General features: G+C 49.8%; 1 protein-coding gene across 2 annotated transcripts in view; it reads left to right on the top strand.

Moving 5' to 3' along the window:
* Positions 1-22007, top strand: part of LOC116944624 (MOB kinase activator 2-like) — a 30017-nt gene that overhangs the window by 2138 nt on the left and 5872 nt on the right. The window contains exons 1-4 of one of the 2 annotated variants that reach the window (XM_032958349.2): positions 11102-13493; positions 19251-19423; positions 19772-19865; positions 21090-21217. In XM_032958349.2, coding sequence (XP_032814240.2) covers positions 13420-13493; positions 19251-19423; positions 19772-19865; positions 21090-21217 — 469 coding nt within the window. In that variant the 5' untranslated portion in view covers positions 11102-13419. Of the gene's footprint in view, positions 1-11101; positions 13494-19250; positions 19424-19771; positions 19866-21089; positions 21218-22007 lie in introns of those variants that run through there. The other variant, XM_032958350.2, reaches the window with a different exon arrangement.

Raw genomic sequence — 22007 nt, forward strand, 5'->3', positions numbered from 1 at the left:
TTGAATTTGTTGGGCTCATGATGTGAATATAATGATAGCAAAAAGTAATCGTTTATACATCTCCTGAACAGGTTTATAATTGTTGCAGGTAACTGGAAAACACTACAGAGTGAGTATTCATGTTTAGGGAAAAAAAGTGTTGTAGACACACCAGGATCATGATATATGAAATAACGACAGGACAACGACTTGGTGCATGGCTAGAAGGGGTTGATGGCCTAAGGATGAGACTGGTGCTTGTTGAAGCCATCCACGTGGCATTGTTTGTATTGCATTAAGTGGCATTGCGTTGCATTGAATAAACATTTGCGTTTGCCCTGTCTTATGTTCCCACGGTTAGCCAGGTATATCAGGCTACCTTATTAGTGTATGCCACTACTTTGTATTTTGTGAATGAGGTTTATGATGTTTTAAGTGTTTTAACTGTTCAAATGTTTATTTTTCGTATCCCAAGTCATTCGCCATGCAAAGGGTGTTTATATTATAGTTTACAGTTTAATCCTTGCGACATTGCCAATACAGGTGTGTGACAACTAGTCTAGAAGCTGCGTGCAGTCATTACAGAGTATTACGACATTTTAGTACGTGTGGCCTAGGAGAATTGAATGATGGAATTTCACGGCACGGTAGGGTAATCAACTTGGAAGTTTGGAATAGCACGTGGAAAGCAAGCGTTGAAGTCGTCAAGAAGAGGAGCTTGTAGTTATGGGTGGGACACAAGTGCAGGGTGTAGGGCAGGTTACCCAGAAAGCTGTTGGAGTGGCAGTGACCACACACGGCTGTCATTCGACTTTGGCCAGTGGCCAAGGTCTGGTGATTAAACTGTAAGTGTTCCTTCAAACGTTGTTTGTCCACTGTGCCAAACAGTTTCATGATCTGGCAGAACCACGGGTATTGACACTGAACTCCCACAATCCTACAGGTCCCTTGTTACTATGCCCCTAGGCAACGGCGATTGATCCTCGCACTCGGTAACACAGGAACTGCACACGTTCTCGAGCTCATTCATGCCACGTTGCGAAGTCTTGGGACTAGAGTGTTGTATGTATTGTTTAATTTGGTGTATGTGTGCATGGAGAATTGGCGCAGTGGTTAGCGCACTGCACTCCAAACCCGTTGAACGGAGTTAAGATTCCCAGCCAGGGCCAGCACCGTTGGAGATCGTCATTCCTGGGCCTCCTGTAGGTCGACTCAGCCTTAAATGAGTACCTGGTGTGGTGTGTAAACATAAGCACTGGGGAACAGACAAATAATAAAAATTCACATGAAAATGAAATGAATTAATTTTTTTTATTATAATTTTTTCTATCTACGTGACTTTACCGAAAGACCCAAAGAATATGAATTCCTGCAGTCACGAAAGCTTCAAGTCAATGAAAGCTTTATAATAAAGATAAATGCAGAATAGAAAGATCGACTGCTTTATAGTTGGGAGCTTTCACTTTACTGTAGCGATGCCTTGGAAACGCTCATGGATGTTCTGACTCTCATCGCATGAATGTGGAATTTTCACCACTCGCTCAGGGGCCATGACAATGATGATCACCAGCCGATAGCTCGTTTGAGCAGGACGGAATTTTCACCGGCACTTGACGTTTGTGCGAGCGGCCCTCCGTGCAGAGAAACCACAAAATATTTGCGACCAAATTTGGCGTCGGTGAGCGTGCCAGCCCACTGGATCAAGTTCTTACAAACGATGCCACGGGTTCCTTCTCTTCTGTTTCGGTTTTTTGGAGATCACGATCTTCCTGCAGCGTGGTGTTATCGGCGGTCCCAGGTCGCACTCTGGACTCGGTGTCACGTTGGCCATGCGGTCACTAGGACGATACACGCGGTGCGAGAAATGACCGGGTGTGTCAAAGCCATTGAAATGCCTTCATGTTCATCATAATCAGCATCACTTTATTGAGCAGCTTTGGTCAATCCACTTCTGGATGAAGTCCTCCCCGTGCTGCCATCACTGCGAACCGTCCAGTCGGCAACTGCACACACGTTCATTTTATCCCTTCGTCTCCGTGGAGGATGTCCTCTCATCAGTGATGGATTATCCTAGTAGCAAAAGTAGCACATGCTATTGGCCCCGCACTTTCAAGGGCCCCACGCTAAATGCTTTCAAGATATCAATTCCGGTTCAATGATTCTGCACTTGCTCTATTACTATAGAACTATACTACCTTCAACTTTTATGAACGACTGAATGTTTAAGTTTAGCGATTTGTCGTATTATCTGGCTGTATAGCAAATGAAAAAATACAATAAATTTCCTATGTAAGTAAAAAAATTTTTTTTTAATATTTTGTATGTGTTTTTTTTATTTAGGGCCCCTTTATAACATACACTACAGGCCCCGCACTAGCTTAAACCGGCACTGCCTCTCATCTGCTTTCCAATTCTCGGCTGATACTCCGTCACGATGTAGGCGATCAGCCAATCATCCCTTCGTCCTATGACGTGTCCTTCCTTAACAGTTTTTGAATCCTTTAGCCTTGCTATGGTCTCTAATCCATGCGTTCCTCTCTCTGTCGCTCGTCGTATTTCCAAGCATGCATCATCTCTCCGCGCCTCTTTTGCACGTTTATTTTAAACATTTGCTCATGACCTTCTTTGGAACTATATGTGAAAATGAGGTGATTAATAAGAGATGGCCGGTGTGGCTCGGAGGTCAGATCACTGAGCCGTCACCGCTGAGATTCTGAATCCAGGTGTCAGCAGCCCTTGATTAATGGCAAGTTTTCAAGTGTAGAGAGTTTATTGTCTCGGCCCAGTTGCCAGCGTCTGCGCAACCCCCGGTGTTTGACAGACGGTCAGACGTCTGCGTGACCGCGTCGCCGCACAGCTGATTGTCCTGCCTAAGTGCCTGCTGGTGCCTCAATGCCACTTTGCTGACATTACCTCTCTGCGTTAAAAGCCTGCCCACGATTATTGGCGGTGTGACCACCTCTTAACTGCTTGGCAAACAAGCGCGTGTGTGCCGGTTCTCACACCGTCGTAAACACTACGGATATATGCGCGCCGCTTTCTACCAAAATGTAGAAATTGGGGCAGTCACAGTAGTTCTAGAAAGTCTGTACTCATGAACCCCCCCCCCCCCGCAAGGCACTTGTGAAAATCAGTATTTTGTCTCCAGTTTAAAATACTCTGTCCGCTAGCTTGACTCATGAAATGGGAAAATGATTGAGGTTTGCTGCTTAGTGGGCGGTGCTACCCAGGTAATGGGCGGGGGCTAGCGGAATAGTGGGTGGAGCTACCTAAATAATGGGCGGGGCTCCCTGAGCGACGGGCGGGGCTCAATGAGCGGGTGGGGGGCCTACTGCGTAAAGGGCGGGGCTCACTTATTAGGGCGGGGCTTACTGAATAATGGGCGGGGGCTACCTGAGTAGTGGGCGGGGCTCGCTGAGTAGTGGGCAGGGTTATCTGACTAGTGGGCGGGGCTATCTGACTATTGGGCGTGGCTACTTGAATAGTAGGCCTATGGACAGTAGGCGGAGCCGACCCCGAGTGTGGAGTCGGGCTGAACGATTAATCGATTTCAAATCGAAATCGCAATTTGAAACAATTTGATTAGCAAATCGCAAAGGCTGCGATTTGAAAAGTCCTATTATTGGAATTGTTTTATTTTTTTATTATAACTTTATTTAATTAATTATGCTTTGAAGCTTTCGTGACTGCAGGAATCCATATTCTTTTGTTCTTTCGGTAAAGTCACGTAGGTAGAAAAATAAAATATTTATTTAACTTAACAATTGTTCTATCTTTGATTGTTCTATTTCAATTAAAACATTTGAATAAATACATGTTGGAAGCAATTAATATCTTTTAAGTTCTCATCCTTGCATTTAGAATATATAGAGCAGTTCATATTTTGATGGTATCACGTGGTAATGCTCCCACATATTTAAATCTATGACACAGTGAATATTGGACTGAAGCTTGACTTTTAAAAAAATAGTCGCAATTTGCAATATCTGTCGGAAAAATCGCAATTAGATATTTTCCCCAAATCCTTCAGCCCTAATATGGAGTCCGCTCTGATGGTGATGGTGATTGAATGGCCTTGGCGATGTTCATGATGGGTAGGGCCGATGGAGCGAGGGCTGACAGCTCGCTGTGTATCCCGGTTGAGTCTCCCGGGAATCTGGTAGCTTTTACACCCGCTTATTCCTCGTGAACAAACCACTGCAGATTCGTTGCATCGCGGCAGCTTAGTAGGATTAAACCTCCATAATAGAGGTTTTTTGTCGGGTTAGATCGCCTAAATATAAATGTGTCGTTCAACCCGCCACAGCCGGTTAGTAAGGTTTGTCACGTAGACAATAATATTGGTCGCGAAAGCCGACATGTAAAACAAAGGATCAAACATCATTGGTACTTTGGCGTTAGACTGCCAGGTGGCCAGGAGATGACAGGACAGCAATGTGTGGAGCTGTGAGCGATACCTCCTTTTTGCATGTCGCGTGGTTTCTCCGGGCATATTGTGTTCCTCCCGCACGAAGCCAAATACTCAATAATGGAAATTGACCAAACAGCCCATGCAGCAGTGTCCTCCTGAAGAATAACATTGGAGAATCAGTGAGGCTCTAGTGGGTAAAAAAAAGTAAATGGCATTATTTATTATGGTTATTGTATTGCAGTTGTGACACTTCATCTCATTCTTGTAGTACTTATTGTATTGACCATGGAGGAATGATGATGATTGGTTCAGGCGCTTCCAGACCAGCATTTCAAAGGAAGCCAGTTGTGGATTGATCAGGGCTGGTGATGGCTTTAACCAGAAAAACCTTGCAACCTGTTAAGGTTAACCTTGGTTCAAGGTTGTAAACCCTGGAAGAACCTGTATTATTATTGTTATTCTGCTTAAAAGGCCACATGCATCTATTTTTAGAAACGAAGAACGCGATGCCAGGCAAGATTCAGACCCTTAAGTCATGATCATTTAACACCACCAACATGGGCGTGTATGCGATAAATATAATATAAACAAACTATATTGTTTTATATTTTTATTATTTTATTGTTTCACTTCTACGTGACTTTACCGAAAGAACCAAGATTATGAATCCCTGCAGTCACGAAAGCTTTAAATCAAAATATATTATTGCTGTACTGCACTGAACAGGACCCATTTATGTTTGTGTTTATAGTGGTAGCGCATTTGCCGCTGTCATGCAGATGTTCGTTGTTCGAATCCGACAGGCCGCCCTGGTTTAATATGCTGCGGGTGTATTTACTGCTAAATTCTCGCCAACTGCTTCACTCACAGTCGACGTGATAGATCCCCGTGACGTTATTCGAAATGAGTAGGCCACTGTGTGCCGGGGTCACGGGCCACATTTTGCTACGTTTGAAAAATTCACTTAAAGTTATTCAATAGGGACTACACATTAGTAGTCATCGCCCCCTACTCGCAGACTAATCCCCCGTTTGCAGGCCAGGTGCTGAGTCACCCTGTGCTGCTCTGGGACAGCAGAGATTTGTGAACGTTCAAAAACTGAATGCGCCGCGAGTTGGAAGGAGATGGCAGTGCAGCAAGTTGGTTTGTGAACCCATCTGTGCGGACCTTGTGTGCTGTCCCCCCTGTGTGTGTGGGCATTCGACACTTCACGTGGCCTAAACGTGCACATAGCCTGGCACAAGCGTCGAGGTGACGTCACCGCCGCTTAGTGGCGAACAGCGGTTGTTGTGTTTGGTGGGTAATTCTCTGGATACATTGGTTTCTCTCCATACAAAACAAAAAGGCACTCTGTAATTGGAATTGGCCAAACATCCCAATGCAGCAGGACCCTGCTGGAGCAAGTGTTTTGAAACCAACCGAGCGTTTTATTTCTGGAAAAATAATTTGATGCGAATATCCTTGGCGCGTGTGACACCACAGCACCTGGAATGCGCCCAGTCTCTTCAGATCCCGGAGGCTAAAACAAGGGTTGGGCCTGGATAGCCCTCGGATGGGCAACCACCACGCACAAAGCTGATGTCATCAGCAGAGGGCAGTGCAGCAAATTCTATTGTTGTACTGTCCTTTGTTCCCAACGGCTATGGTCCCCACCTTCACCAACCCATCCCGACCGGCATGGTGATGTATGTTTATAAACCCGCCCATTGCTCGCACGGTGGCTCTCATCCAGCAGTGGATTTACAAAAGAGCCGTTTGTGTACATGTAGAAGTACAATTTACATGCGCATACGCACATATCCACACACATGATATATGTATGATGTCCAAACAAAGATAAGACAAAGATTCCCCGTAAGGCCTTAACAGACTTTCGAGGCAAGTGCACCAATAAAGGCTGGCACAGTACCCGGGGGTGGGTGGCCAGCACCACGCCTGCCGGCCTTTGTCTCCCAAGTGGCGATGGTTACAACATAGCACCATTTTTAATCATGTGAGGCTGAGTTGGCCTAAGTGAGGCCCACGACCGGTTTAGTTACTCTATTGCTTGTTGTTCATCGTGAACGGGAATCAAACTTGGGTCGCCGGGTTTGTCGCGCACCGCACTAACCGCTACACTAACGCTCCCCATATGATGTGCAACGCACACTACTTCACGCAGTGATGTGTACGTATATGAATATTCTAAAATTAGCCGGCCCACTCTGTGCCAGTGCTTGGAGTAGGGAGCAGAAAGGCAGCGCAGCGAGTGAGTGCAGGCTATTTTAAACACTGCCCGACTTTATAGTCCAGCCTGCAGCGACGTCATGGCTCTCTCTCCACCTCTCCCCACTCACTCCACCTCTCTCCACTTATCCCACTGTGTCTGACTCGCATTCTCACCGTCTGACACACACTTTACGCACACACACGCTGGCACACTGGAACGCTCGCACTTGAGCAGGCGCGTAAGACGCAATTCAATTGCCTCTTAATCCATGCGCTTACGCGTCTGTTGAAAATCGTGTCACTTTTACAGCTCCCCCCCCTATGAATCCACTGCTGGATGAAGGGCTCCTCATGCCCCCCCCCCCCCTCCCGTCAGTATTTTGACCATACTTTACCACGCTGGTCATCACGTGGGTTTTGGTGAATTGACGTTTGGGAGGTCAGGGTGGGGAGCGGTGCGGACAGGACTGGTAGCGTCTGTCGCTACGACACACTCCAGCGTGGACTGAACGCGAGTGCCTGTCAAGACGCACAGTGCAGATGTGGGAGACGCGCGGAGGTGAGAGGTGTTAGACCAGAGGTCACAAGGATGGAGTCGACTGCTGCATGATGTGGCCCAGCGGCAGCATGTCCGTCACTTGTTGTACTATGCACGTTGAACTTCTTTCGCACCGCACATAGACAAACGTGCTAATCGGATGTGTGGGGGCGAAGGACAACAAACCAAACGCAATAATTAGTTCTAAGGAAATACTTTTCCATCTAGATTTAAAAAGGCCTCGCTCTCTGGCTTCCTAATATCGGAAGGAAGAGCGTTCCAGACAGCCGCAGAAGCGCGCTGTGTGGTAAGGCCATCTTTGTTCGATGACTCGCCAAAAGCCGCCGCTGCGAAGATGGCCGGAGTTTTGTTGCTGACATTTGCGATATGAATTTTGAGGCCACCCTGGTCATTACTGCGGGTGTGTTAACCGTGATATCCTCCACACCGTCTTCTTCATAGTGGACGTCAAAGGTCCCCTTGACGCCATTTGAAATGAGTAGGCCATTGTGTGCCTGGCGTCATGGTCCAAATTTGACTTGGCAAAAAAATAACCTGCGAATTTCTCAATTGGAATTACACACAGCTACATCGCCCCCCCCGCCCCCCCGATGCAAAAACGTGGCAGGGACCCTCCTCTAACAGAGTTGGCACTCCGGAGTAACCACCGTGGTAATAATAACAACAAATAATAATAATACTGTGCAACAGCTGCGGGATCTGGCGGAGAGTAGACCGCATTGGCGAGAGGTGCTGCGCATCAACGGCTTTGGCCACGATGACAACTTGACATTGAATTGGAGGGGTGGAATTCCAGATGGAGGAGGGCACATTAGAGGAGAAGGAGCGACCTCCCATTGAGCGGTGTTCTTTTTTTTACTAAAGGCCTGCCCATCTCAGTTATTGCCTTGGCACAGGTCACTCTCCGGAAAAAAAAGTCTCCATGATCAAATGTTAGTGGCCCTGAACCTGCGGTGAACTTACACGTTCTCACGCTTTCGTGTTTGCATTGTCCTTGTAGTTTTCAAATTTTGGCGGCCTTTGGTCTAGCACTGGTGAGACCAAGTCGTAAGAAATTGTCTTAGGTGTGTGCCAATATGTTTCAAGGACGATGCATTTATCAAATCAAATTTGTTTGCACGTTTTACCACAAGAATGTCTGGTTAATGCAGACTTGATGTATTGTAAAAGGTGTCTTTGGTGTTTTAATATCTTAACACCTGTATTTTTTTTGCCAGAAAGGGTAAAGTCTTATTTTTTTAGCATCTTAATACTGGCAATATATATTTATTGAGATGGAAAAACCCGCTGCTATCCGTAGGATGATCGCTGTTGTCACAGTTGGTGTCAATAACCATTTGACTGAGCACTGTGCCCTTGAGATGAAAATGTCCCCTACCTTGTGTTGAATCTCCGATGAGCAAAAAACCTGTGCGCGTGTGGTTGTGTTTTGAGGATTTTTTTTACGCGTGAATTTAGCTTTGCTTGTTTTGTAATCAAGATTTTAAAAAATGTATTCCGGAGGGAGAGGATCCTGACTGTGTGTTTACGGTGCCGCATACTGAAACCGTGTTTAATTCCCAACCATAGTGCAAACCCAGCTGAAAGTGGTATATGATCTCAGCAGATCGTTTACCTCTCCCAGGTCGACTCAGCCTTAAACTGGTAGCTGGCTGTGGTCATGCCCCCCCTCCCCTTGTGTGGTGTTGTGCCGGCTTTCATAGGTGCTCGATAATAGCACTTGCCCCAGCACTGTTAAAGGCTATACGGGATATCTTTTTTTTACGTTCGTGTTTGTGTGTACGTACTGGATGCAGTGTGGGCTCACTGCTGGGGTGTGGCTCTGCACACAAGGCTGGGCTTTGAGCCTCCCCTTGCACAGAGCTGGCCTTGTGTGTGTGTGATGGGAAGCTTGGGGAGGTGGTGGCATGGCCCGGAGTGGGGTCAGCGCTGCAGGCGTCAGCTCTCATGTCACCGCTCACGCACGCAGCACGTATACACGATGCACATACACGCGCACACTCACCGGCATAGACACACATTCGCTCGTTGGCCACGTACGTTAAAACAACTGCTGCGGGTTACCGCAAAATGGTGGTGACGTCACCGCGGCGCTTGTGCCAGGCTAGGTGCACGTTGAGGCCTCGTCTAGTGTGGGTGGTATGCTCACTGGCAAGAGGTCATGGGACAGACCCAGGTGCCGTGGGTTGACCGACTGAGATGACTGGCAGATGTGCCACCTGTGTTCCCCACTTCCAGCTTGCGTGTTATCTGCCCGGTCCTCCACTCATTGTTGTGAATGTCGCTCCCCTTCCCTGCGTTGTTGTTGGAGGGCGACTGCCTCCAACTGCTCAGTAACGTCCTTCACGAGCCTCCTCCACAGAGGGCTGATTTTAACACCACTGGAAGCAGTCATCGGCAAGTCCACTCAACTCCACATCCTCTCCTACCACATCAGTCCATCTCCTCTCCAGCCCTTGCCACGCCTGTTTAGCCCCCCCCTCTTTCCGGCCAAACAGGAGCTGCTTGGGCGTGGGGTGGCTGGGCATGCGGGCCACGACCTAGCCAACACAGCCTCGGCTGCCGGAGGAGCTCACTGATGGGACTGTGTCCAGATCTTTCAAGGACCTATACACAAAGACGAAGATTCCCCGTCTAGCCTTAACCGACTTTTGGGGCAAGTGCTGTTAGGGAACACCTATGAAGACTGGCACGGCACACGAGGGGGTCGGTGGCCATTACCATGCCTGGCCACCTTTGCCTCATAGACACACTTGCAGACACATTACACACTCACACACGCTGTCACATACACACACCCAAACATAATCTGGCGTTTCGTTTCTGAATTCTGACCTACAAATGTTTGCAATGATGAGGATTGATGGTGATAATAATGATGACGTTGATGGTCGTAGTGATGATTATGGCGATGGCAATGATGAGGATAGTTATAATGATGATGATGGTGAGCGTGGTGATGATTATGATGGTCCGAGTCAACCTTAGACTGGATTTGAGGGCCATGGCGCACCAGAAAGCTGTGCACATTACACATGTGTCAATCTGTTATACTCTATCGTTTTTATTGTCACAGAAATACGGTACAGCAGGTGCAATAAAAGTAGCAGGTGGTTAATAAAAAACCAGCACATTGCCAATTATGGAAAATTTCTCTCACTCCAGTTCACAGGAAAGCGATCGTCTCTTCGCTAATCATTGAGAGTGTCGCCCCCCTTGCACGCTTGATGTGGTTCCTCCGAGCACTCCCATTTCCTGCCACGCGATAAACACTCATCTTAAAAATATATATTGGCCAAACATCCCCATGCAGAACTCTCCTTAAAAGGAGCCATGTTTGAGTCATTTACCGTCAACATAACGTTCAAAATTGACAACTTGCAGGCTTTTGTCAATCCGCTGCTGGAGAAAGGCCTCAACCCACTCTGTGTCAGTCATGTAAGGTTGTTTGACCGTACTTCACCATGCCGGTCAGTGCGGGTCGATGGAGGGCCCCCAAGACCATTTCCAATGTCCCCTTGCCACCGATATTAGCCGTGGCCGGGGATCGAACCCAGTTCGCCATATTCATAGTACGGTACTAATTATTATTTAATGTTTATGTATTACATTTTTTGTGTCAAACTATGACTCGTGTCTAGCAGAGCGTGCCCTTGCCTATAACAATCCGGCAGTTCACCAGTTTTGCTTTAAGCAAGCCTGACTGCTGATGAGACCCTCAAATGCCGAAACCGGTCCAGGGTTTTGCTTGCGTTAAACCGAAGCCGCTGAAAAAAAAATTACTCTCAGAAGGCCATGTGGCTGATGGGAAGGGACATAAATGGAAAGCCAGCGTACTGTGTGCTTATTTATTTGACCGCAGACAGCACACGGTGATGGATCGGTGATGAAACGATGCTGGGGGGGGGGGGGGTTACTGTTCTCAGTGGTGGGAAGTGAAACTGCTTTGTAAGGAAGTGGTGGTGCAGGAAGTTGGTGTTTGTGTGTCATGCGTAGAGGGCGGTGCCGTCGACGGTTTCACACTGCGCTTCGAACACCGGTGACCCCGAGTTCAATTCCTTGCTCACGGGTCAACATCGGTGACAAGTATCTGAACCGGTGCTGGGCCTCCCCTAGGTCGGCTCAGCCTTAAATGAGCACATGGAGCGACGTGTAAACATCAGCACTGAGGAGGCGAAGGCGACCGCGCGCTGTTGCTCTCCACACCACCACCACCACCACCTCGTGTGCCGTGCCGGCCTCCGTGGGTGCTCGCTAACAATACTTTCACCAGTAGTCTGTTAAAGCTATGGGGGATTCTTTGCCTTTGTTATTGTGTGTCCGTTGTTTTGTGGATGTGACTGCCTGCGAATAAATCGGTCTTTTCATCTCGGTCAACCCCATAACACCTGGCCCCATCACTTGACTTCCTGCCTCGCTTCACGTGACCTCAGAGTGTCCCTAACCTGGGACAAGCTCTGTGATGATATCATCATCATCACCTAGTGGCGAATAGCGGTTATTGTTGTGTGAAGATTAAGGCTGGGTTAGACATGGGTCCTGCTTTACCCCCCCATTGACCGAGCACATCGAGTCTCAGGCGCTTCCTGTGATTTCAGAAATTGCGGGAGCGAGTGTGTGTGCGAGTGTGTTTAAGAGAGTCTGCGTGTATGTATGTGTATGTATGCGTGAGAGAGAGAGAGGATGTGACCGTGCATGTGTCTGCATATTTGTGTGCATGTGTGTGTGTGAGTGTTTATTAGGGCATGTATATATAAGAGTGTGTGTATGTGCAGTGGTTAGCGCGCTGCGCAGCAAACTCATTGACCCGTCTTTGATTCCCGCTGACGACCAACAGCTGTGATCAATATCTTAACTCGTTCTGAGCTTCCCCGATGTCGACTCATCCTTAAAGGAGTACCTGGTACGGTGTGTAAACATCAGAACTGGGGAAACAAAGGCGGCCGGGCGGGGTGTTGTCCACCTGCCCCCTCGTGTGCCGTATAATGTCCTTTATCGGCACTCGCTAACAGCACAAAGGCTATACAGGGGATCTACGTATTTTGGTATACATGCGTGTAAACAAAAATAATGCACTTTACCCATCAGTCTCTAAGGTTACACAGGTGATGTTTGTTTTGTGTGTCCTTTTGTGCTTGTATTCTTAAGTGAGTGTGGATATGTTTCACGTGTTTGTGCGAGCACGTCGCTCTAGGTGTGCTGTGTGGTGTAGTGTTGGCCTTAATAGGTGCTCGCTAACAACACTTGTCCCAGCAGTCTGTGAAAAGGCAGGGAGGAGTGAATTCTGATCGGACAAGACTGACCAGTGAACTTCCATGTCAAACAGAGAGGGTGCTTGTTTATTAACATCAGCCAGATTACTGGCATTGGTACAAGAAAGCCTCACTGCTGACACCGGTTGTCAAGACTGGTCTAGAGTTTTGATTGTGCTGATTAATCGATGCTGAAATAATGCACTCCGAAAAGGCCTTGTGGCTGGTGGGACGTGTTCAAAAACTGTCTTCATATACATACACGGAGATACCCAGATGGGAAGGAGGCCAATTGTTTGCTTACTTGAGTGAACTGCGGTTGGTGGCTTCATTATGACACCACTTTCAAGCCTCCCCTCCCCAACCTCGGTAACTTCAGCTCCCTCCCTCTCTCCCGCCCTCTCTCCCGCTCTCACTAGACAAGGGCGGTCTGTACCCAGGGCGTGCTCTTGCCTATAAAACCTGGCAGGTTTCAGGAAACCGTGTGTATGAGCGAGTGGCTTGCTTATTTACGGGCAGCAGCAGCAGCAGAATCTTACTGAGCCTGCGTGAGTGAAGGCGTGGTGGATTAAATCCTTTTTAGGCAACTTTCCGCGCTCATTGGCAGCAACAGCGGCGTATGACCATGCTTAAGATCTATTTCTAAAAGTTCTTCTGACTATTAGGTATCCACTGTTGTCAAGTAGTTGGTCGGTCAGCCAATTCTGCCTAAACATCGACATTTAAACATTGGCATTTCGCAGCGTCGAAAGAGACAAAAGGAAAAGGTTGGTCTTGAATTTGAACTTTTGACAGTGCTCTAAGTATAAATAAATTGACCGTACGTGTCAACGGAGAACGGGGGGGGGGGGGGAGAGTGTTTTCTTACCAAGGCGTTACTCATACGCGAATTCGTTTGCACGCAAAACGTGTTCTCTTAAAACACGCGGACAATTCCATTGCGTCCGCCCCCACCGGCTGTCGTCAGAAGTGGGGACTGGAGGCATGGCTCGTGCGCCCGGGCGCCAACGATGATAAAACCCAAGCTTCCTCTCCGCTCTTTCGGCATCAACATGGTCTTCCAGTCGGTCACGCGCGCGCTAAGGTGAGCAGAGGGACTCCGTGTGATCTTTTTTTAAATCTTTTTTTTTCCTTGCCTGTGTTCCCCCGTCGACACTCTAACTATAAACACATCTCATCCGGATAAATCCCTCGAGATGGAATGCACCCTCCTCCTTTTTTCGCGTTTGCCCCAGGTGGCGGGTTGCCATGTGCATGGAAAACGCGATGGCATCACGTGGACAAACGTTTGAACATCGGTCTACGCTCTGAATAACGCGCGAATAAAACGGCTTACTTGGACCAATGCTGGTTAAATGCCAGATGTTTATAGGAGGCCGGGGACCGTGACACTCGTATATTCTCCTGTGATGATGCCACCGCCGCTTGCTTTGTAACGTGACGAGTCGGACATGCGGCCTGTTCAAGCTGCCCGTCACAGTGGTGAATAATGATTGTGCACAACTTTTGAAGGAATGTGGCTTGGAGGGGGTGGCTACTTGGAGGAAACTGGAGATGTCTTTGTGTCATCTCTGCAAACCGATTTGCGTTCACTTGCATTCATTCGAGTGGGTTGCTGTGCCTGAGCGTGTCCCGTCCCTCAATAGGCACGTCGCTGGCAGCTCTTGCCAACGCAGCGTGTCGTGGCTACAATCGGAGAATCTTTGCTGCGCGCGTGTCTCTGCGTTTACATCGTGTGATTACAGCCCCTGTGTCAATCCTCCTGCTGGATGAGGGCCTCGTGCGGGTTATGTGTGGCGTTTGTTTGACCATACTTCTCCACGCCGATCATCGTTTAGTTTGGTGAAGGGCAGGGAGCGTATAAGTACCGTACAACAATGAATTTTTCTGCAATGCCCACCACATGGTCTCGTAATCTAGCCAGGATCAACCTTGCTTAGTTTCCGAGATGGAGTGCAGTCTGGGTGATTTGGCTGTAGGAGTTTTAATTTGTTTATTACTCTGCAAGTGCCTGAGTGCACCTCTGTTTGTATACTTTTTGGCGTGTGCATTTGTATATCGTGAGTGCGTTTCGGCATGTACTCGTAATTTGCGTGCGTATTTGTGTGGCTGCTTTTGTATACGCAATTGCCACGTGTCTGCTCGTGTGCGCGTCAAGGTATTTGCGTGCGTGCGTGCGTGGGTGTTGATGTGGTGGTTAGAGCACCGCACTGCGCTACACCAAACCAGCAGCACAAGTTTAATTTCACGCTCGTGGCCAACGTCGGTGACGAACTTCTGCGCCGGTCCTGGGCCCTCCCCTATGCGGACTCAGCCGTAAATGAGTGCCAGATGCGGTGTGTAAAAATCGGCATTGGGGAAGCAAAAGGGGCGATGCTGGCCACGTCACCTCCTCGTGCGGCGTGCCGGCTTTAATAACGTGCTCGCTTAACAACAATTGTCCCTACATTCTGTCAAGGCTATATGGGGGGGTCTTTGTATATTTGGGGTGTGGTGGTACAGTGGTTCATGAACTATTACATTCCTCGGGAACTGGCCTGTGCTCTGTCTAGGTCTCCTTTGCCATGCGCGCTCAACTTTAAATGTTTGCCGATTATTGCGTGGAGGCAGTTTTGTCCAAGACGTGAAAAAACATCATGGGTTACAACTTAAAGCGATGGGAGCTGTTGGTGGGCGTCATTGGAAAGTGTAGCAATTAAATCGCACAATAGTGGCATTGGCTGCACACATATTCTACAACCCTGTGATAAACTCCACGTGTGTGAGTCGCGTGTAAGATGACGTGTAGCGATGCACCGTTCGCCTACTTCTTTAGCACCATACGCAGCCAACCGTTATAATGAGAGGTGCGGATTTCGTCATTTCTCCTGCACGGTATCCGTGCCACAAGCTGCATCCCCCTCCCTGCGAGAGGCCGGGAAGGGCGCGACCCACGGATTGAGAACTGCAGATTTAACTGATTAATTATTTCAACACTGGCAATGTCATCCACAATAGAGGTTTTTTGGGTTAGATCACGTAAATATAAATAATATCGTCGTGAAACCCGCCACCACCCGACACAGCCAATTAGTAAGGTTTATCACGTAAACACAACGTGCCAATTCGTTACTAGTACAGCACACCGGTGTGTTGGAGAGTAAACCCCCAACATTTACAATTCACAAATTGGTGGCGGCGGGTTTAACGCGATCTATACCAAAAACCTCTTATGATTAATATTGGTCGTGAAAGCCTACATGTTAAACTGACTGACAACGTTGTTACATATTATGTGTGTGTGTGGTTGCAATGTCTTGTGCCCTCTGGCCGTTGAATGAGAGAGGTCACTGTGAATGCGTCAAGGGCACAGTCAAATTTAGCGCTTCCCTTTACAGAACAAACTCACCTCGTGCGTGTCACTTCTGCACACAAACGAAATCGGTGTGAGTGATCCGCCATCCTTTATTTAACCCCGCGACGGCCCGATGGGGGATGCATTGCTTCTCTCAAGAGGAAACTACCTTGGTGACAAATCAATACAAATTGACAAACCATGGACCTGGCAATCTCAGCGGTGCCGACTGAGTGGCGCTGACGCGGCCATTATGGACATCCTCGCGAAAGATAAATTGATATTTACATATTCCTATGGCGGTGGCCGAGTCTTTGGCATCACCTCGCGAGAGATGTGGAAGTTGTACATTCCTATGGCGGGGGCGAGTCTCTCCATGGGCTCAACCGCGGTTGACTTCCCCACAGAGTGGTACTCATTTTACCGACCGCCGCCTCGCAACCAGAATTTGAACTCGCAACTTTCGGATCGCGAGCTTCCCCCCACCTCCCTCCCCTCCACGCTCTGCCCTATGAGCCCGCCTGGCCGGATAAACACGCAAAGAAGGCACGTGAGAAATTCAACACCCTTATCTCTGCCAAGGTAGGACTGGCCGCCGCCGTAGATGCAGGCCAGAGATATTTACAGCCGCTGGCTCAAGTGCTGTAAACAATGGAAAGGTGAGCAACAGCGCCCATGATGCTCGATTTGAGCAGGAAGGTTCACTTTGACTTGACTTTGTGCGTTTGTTTTGCTCGGTTTTAACTTTTTGTTTGTTAAGTAAACCGAGAGAAACCCGTTCCGGCTTTTGTCCCGCGCCGACTGCCCCGCGCACGGTTGTGGCGCGATGCCCCCCCCCACCACTCCGTGCGCCCTGCGAAAAGCAGGGCGGCAAAAAGCGGGCCGCACCTTGGCCTGCGGTGAAGCGCTCGGCAGGTGTTTGACGAACCGAGCCAGGGAGGAGAGGAGAGAGGTGGAGTTTGGCCGGCCGGCCGGCTTTCCTCGGGCGCACCGGTAGATTTTGCACGTTGAACTTGCACGTGCGTGCGTATGTTTGCGCAAGGGTGCCCGTTTCCGCCTTTTAGCTATCGCAGAGTTCGCTTGTCCCGGCCGATTGTTATTTATTTGCACGAACGCGATTGATTTCGTGCATTCGCTGTCAGCGCGTTGGTGAACGTGTCGGATTGGGGCTGCGACTGATAGCTTGGTGCACTTCGTGCCGCTCGCTTGCTTCCTTGTGCGTGACCGCACGTGCAAGCTGTTAAACTTACATCACCGTGAGTCGCGCGCGGAGCGTTTGTGTGACTCAATGTCTGTGCGTGCGCACGTGCGTGCGCGCGATGAGACAGACGAGTCTGTGTGTGTGTGTGTGCGTGCGTGTGTGGGAAGCAGCGGAGGAGAGTGACTAGCGCGCGCCGTGCTTCGAACCCGGCGGCCTCGGTTTTGATTCCCGCTTGCGGCCAACACCAGTGGCGAATATCCGAACCGCTTATGGGCCTCTTCCAAGGTCGCCGCGGCTTTTAAACGGGCAGATGAGGCGGATGCGTCCAACAGCGGCACTGGGGAGACAAAGGCGGCCGTGCATGGGGCTGGTCATACCACTCCGTTCGTGCGCCATGATGGCCTTCACGGGTGCCTCGCGAACAGCTGTCGCCCCAGCAGCCTGTGTAGGTTACATGGGGAATCTAATCTTTTCTAACGTTGTTTCTAAGTTGAGTGAGTGCGAGAGGAGATGATGATGATGGTCGGTGTGTTTTGATATAAAACAGAATCGGTGAGTTCAGGGCCACCGACCATGTGGAAACTGCCTTTAAGTCAGCTCCACAATGCCACTTTTCCTGCAGACTGGTTTAACCAGCATCCATACACAACAACAGCCTCCATTCGCCACTAAGAGCCGGTGACGCCATCACGGCACTTGTGCCAGGCTCGGTGCACTTTTTTGGCCTTTGGCCTCCAACGCCATGCACACTCACACGCTCGGACATACGAATAATGACTAATCCTCCATGTAGAATTTGGCGAGCACCTTTAAAGTCTCGTACAACACACGAGCAGGTGGGTAGCCAAAACCACATCCTGCTGCCTTTGGCTCCCCAGGGCTGAAGTTTACACACCGCAATACACTTGCCATTTAAGTCGAAGTCGACCTAGGAGAGGACCGGTTCGGATATCTGCAACTGTTATTCGTCGTGAGCGGGAATCGAACTCAGGACGCCGGGTTCCGATGCGCAGCGCGCTAACCGCTGCACCACCGCTCCCCACGAACACACAAGTGCTGTCGGCGAGCACCTTAATAGAACCTTTCTTATTATTTCGCTTAATGTACCAAGACTCCGGTGCACACAAAGATGTGAAATGTTGTCTTTGTCTCTGAAGCGAAGTTGGGCCAGGCGGTTCGCGGATGTGGGTGTGGTGGCGGGAAAAGTGGAGGCCGCGTGTTGCATAACGGGGTCCCCAGCCCCTCTCCGTGTCATTATCAAGCTATTTACGATGCCTCGCCCCTGCGGTTATGTTTAATTTTTTTTTTTACGGAGGCTCGTTGGAGTTGGGACGGATGTAGAGTTCCGTTAGCAGCATCCAAGATTCTTGGTCTCGAAACTGTTCAACTCGTCGTATTATTCTCTACCTTGTTGAAGGGGAAGCAGGGGGTGGTGTGTGTGTGCGTGTGGGTCTGTGTATGTCAACTCAGCCTCAAATGAGTACCTGATGAGGAGTATGGATATAGCCGCTCGGGAAACAAAGGTGGTTGAGCGTGGTGTTAACCTCACTAATTTAATAGTACGGGGGGCCCACCTGGGACCCCCCCCCCCCACCGACTCATTCCTTACACGAGGGTCCATGCCACACACGCTACCACGCCGCTGGTATTCGTATATTTAACCTCCTTCTCCACACTCCAGAGCCCCACCTCGTTGTGCCCAACCTGTGGCGCCACGTGCTCTTGCACAGAACTCGCGCAGAAGTGTAACGGGTGTGTTATATCTTGCGTAACGTCTTCAAACAATAGACTGCATACATCTCACACACACGGCAGTAACACACACACGCAAACACAAGGGGTTAAAGTTGAGACTGTAAAGGAGCTTCGCGTGGCGCAACGCGTGACTGGTTACGTTGCTTTTTAGGAAGCCGATTGCCGCCTACGTGTGTTACCGTTCCCGGGAAATATTCCGTCTGTTCGAGAACTTTCCCGCCTGTTTTCACGGTCGACTGCAAAACCCCCGAGACCGCTCGTCATGAAATCTGTCCATTGGGCTCAGCAGCGCCACTCATAACAGCTGTGGAGATTTCTGTTGTTTTTGCGCCGCGAGGATCGAACGGCGAACGTCTGCAACAAGCGGCGAGCACATCGCCGCCCGTCCACACGTCGCCCCCCACCTCCAACTCGCCCGACTTACAAACCGCCGATTCCCACACGGACCATCCGACGCGTTCGCTATCCGAAGGAATTCTCGTCTCCCGTCGACGGTCGGTCCCACGCGCCTCTCCCAACGGTGGCGCCGCCAATTCCGCTGTCGCCCGCAGAAAGAAAACTCGGCCGGACAAGGACAAGGAGAAGGAGCGGCGGAGCTGCCCCGAGGAGCACCGCGCCTACCTGGAGGGGGAGCTGGCGCGAGCCCGCATCACCGACACCGACTTCATCCTGCTCACCGCGCTCCCGCCGGAGATCGACCGCAACGAGTGGCTGGCGACGCACAGTACGGACGCGCACGCACGTCCGCGCGCGTGCGCCACTAAGCCGGCGCGCTCAGTTCGATTCCCTGCTCACGGGCCAACGCCGGTGTAGATTATCTGAACCTGGTTCTGGGCCTCCCCTAAGTTTGCTCGGCCTCAGAATGAGTGGCCCGGCTTCGGTGTGTGTAAACTTCACCACTCGGGAGACGAACGCGGCCGGGCGTGGTGCTGGCCAACCCACCCTTTCGTGCGCCGTGCCGGCCTTCATAGGTGTCCGCTAACAGCATTCGCCCCAAAAGCCTGTCGAGGCTATACGCCGGGGGGATCTTTGTCTTTGTTTTTATTCTCGTTGTTTGCCATTCTTTCCACAGCAACAACATTTTTCAACTACATCAACCTGCAATACAGCACCATTTCTGAGTTCTGTACTCCTGATTCCTGCTCCACCATGTGCATAGGGAGCATGTGAGTAGCACCATAAACATCTCACAATACGCACACTCAGATAAAGGTGCCTCATTTAATATCATTTTTTTAAATTGCGTTTTGTTGACCCAGGAAAGCCTCGCGGAGTCTCAAGATTATTTTCAGGATGTTCCTGCCAAGTTTTCGCAGTTGGGGGCGCGCTATGTTGCCGTTGCTCGTTTATAATCCGAATTGAGTTATTTGCAGGTATATTTTTGTAGGCATTGGGATGTTCGGCCAAAATCAATTTCGTAGAAATTTTTTTTGTTTGGTTACGAGATGAAATGGTAGGACCTGGAGAAATTCGGTGCAGAACAGGGGAGGACATTTCTTAATCCACGCAGAAAGGCGCCAGATAAGAATAAATCTCACCCAGGCCTTGTCTTGTTGTTAGCCACAAGAGTTACCGCTGCGTCACCCTGTCGCCCAGATCGAAACTACAGCCGGTCCAAAATGCTGCCGCCTGGGTCCTTGTTATGTATATATGTTGAACGTCTTTCGCACCACACGTAACCGACCGCGCTAATCCTGCTCTGCCATCTCCCCAGTGCTGGCCTCACTTCACTCGTTTCCCATCGACGAGCGTTGCCACTGCCGGATCCTTGTCCTCGTGGTCAAATCCACCCACAGCCTTGCCCCCCTCCCCCCTTCTGCTCACTACCCCTGTAACTTCCTCCACCCCCACGTAGCGGTCGCTCCCTCTGCTCCGTGAACTCTGCCCACCTCCTTGCTCGTAGCGTCCGGTGTGTTATGTCTCTGTGTGATATCTGCATGTGATATCTGCATGTGATGTCTGCGCGTGAGGCCTACGTGTGTGGCATCCACGTTTAAACTCCCTTGTGTGCGACGCCCGTGTGTGTGTGTGCGTCTAACGCCCGTGTGTGTGTGCGTCTAACGCCCGTGTGTGTGTGTGTGTGCGTGTAACGCCCGTGTGTGCGATGTTTGTGTGTGCGAGATGCCCGTGTGTGTGTGCGTGGCGCCCGTGTGTGTATGTGTTAACGCCCGTGTGTGTGTGCATAACGCCCGTGTGTGTGTATTAACGCCCGTGTGTGTGTGCGTGACGCCCGTGTGTGTGTGTTAACGCCCGTGTGTGTGTGTTAACGCCCGTGTGTGTGTGCGTGACGCCCGTGTGTGTGTGCGTGACGCCCGTGTGTGTGTGCGTAACGCCCGTGTGTGTGTGTGTTATAACGCCCGTGTGTGTGCGTGCGGTTTTGGTGTGTGCAGGCCCGTGCTGTGGCAGGACAGCGACCGGGGAAAGAAGACAAAGTGCACGGCTCCCCAGTACATCGACTGCGTCATGTCGTACGTGCAGAAGCAAGTGACGGACGAGAACACCTTCCCCACGAAATACGGTAACAACGCAGCTCTGCACCCCACCCCCCACCACACCTCCCCCCACCACCACCTCGCCAATGTTGTATTGGCTCGGACAAATACAATTTGAAAACCGTTCATAGTAAAATTAAGTTAAAGAAACGTCCACACGGATTAACGGTGATGATTGCACGAGTGCAGGGGCCCGCAACCCAAACAACAAGAAGAGCCCTTTGTTTTGCGAATTCGGTAAAAAAAAAAACCCCCTTCTATTTCAAGAGTCGCAATGCGCCCTGTGGTGAATACCAATAGACGGTGAGTCCTGAATAAATAACGCAAGTGGCTACGGAGCCGCAGCTTGCCGACCCCTGCGCGAGTGTGTAAACGGACACAGATTTGTGTCGAATACAATTCAATCCTTCCCAAGTGTGTGCTTGTGCTGATCGCACACACACACACACACACGACCCACCGAACATGAACTCCCGTGGTCCAGACGGACGGGATGATGGCACAAATGCCTTGTGTAACCGCCTGTCCCAGGTGCTCGTTAAAGTGTCAAACGCAACTGTGTAAATGAAGTTACACAGAATCGACATTCCACACGCACACACTCATTTCACACACTCCCACGCAGTCCATTCCATTCCCCACCCCCCCGAATAATAATAATAATAATTCTCTTATTCCCCTTTCACTGAATCCTACTGGACATCTGTGAAAAAGAGCTTTCATGCCTCGTCGAATTTCTCCAGTCTAAATAAAGATTCTTGAATCGTTCCCTCCTTTTCTCATTCCGCTCACCCCCCACTACCCCCTCCCCCCTTC

The sequence above is a fragment of the Petromyzon marinus genome, chromosome 21, assembly GCF_048934315.1.
Source record: "Petromyzon marinus isolate PM22_M1 ecotype Great Lakes invasive population chromosome 21, UKy_Petmar_22M1.pri1.0, whole genome shotgun sequence".
NCBI lineage: Eukaryota > Metazoa > Chordata > Hyperoartia > Petromyzontiformes > Petromyzontidae > Petromyzon > Petromyzon marinus.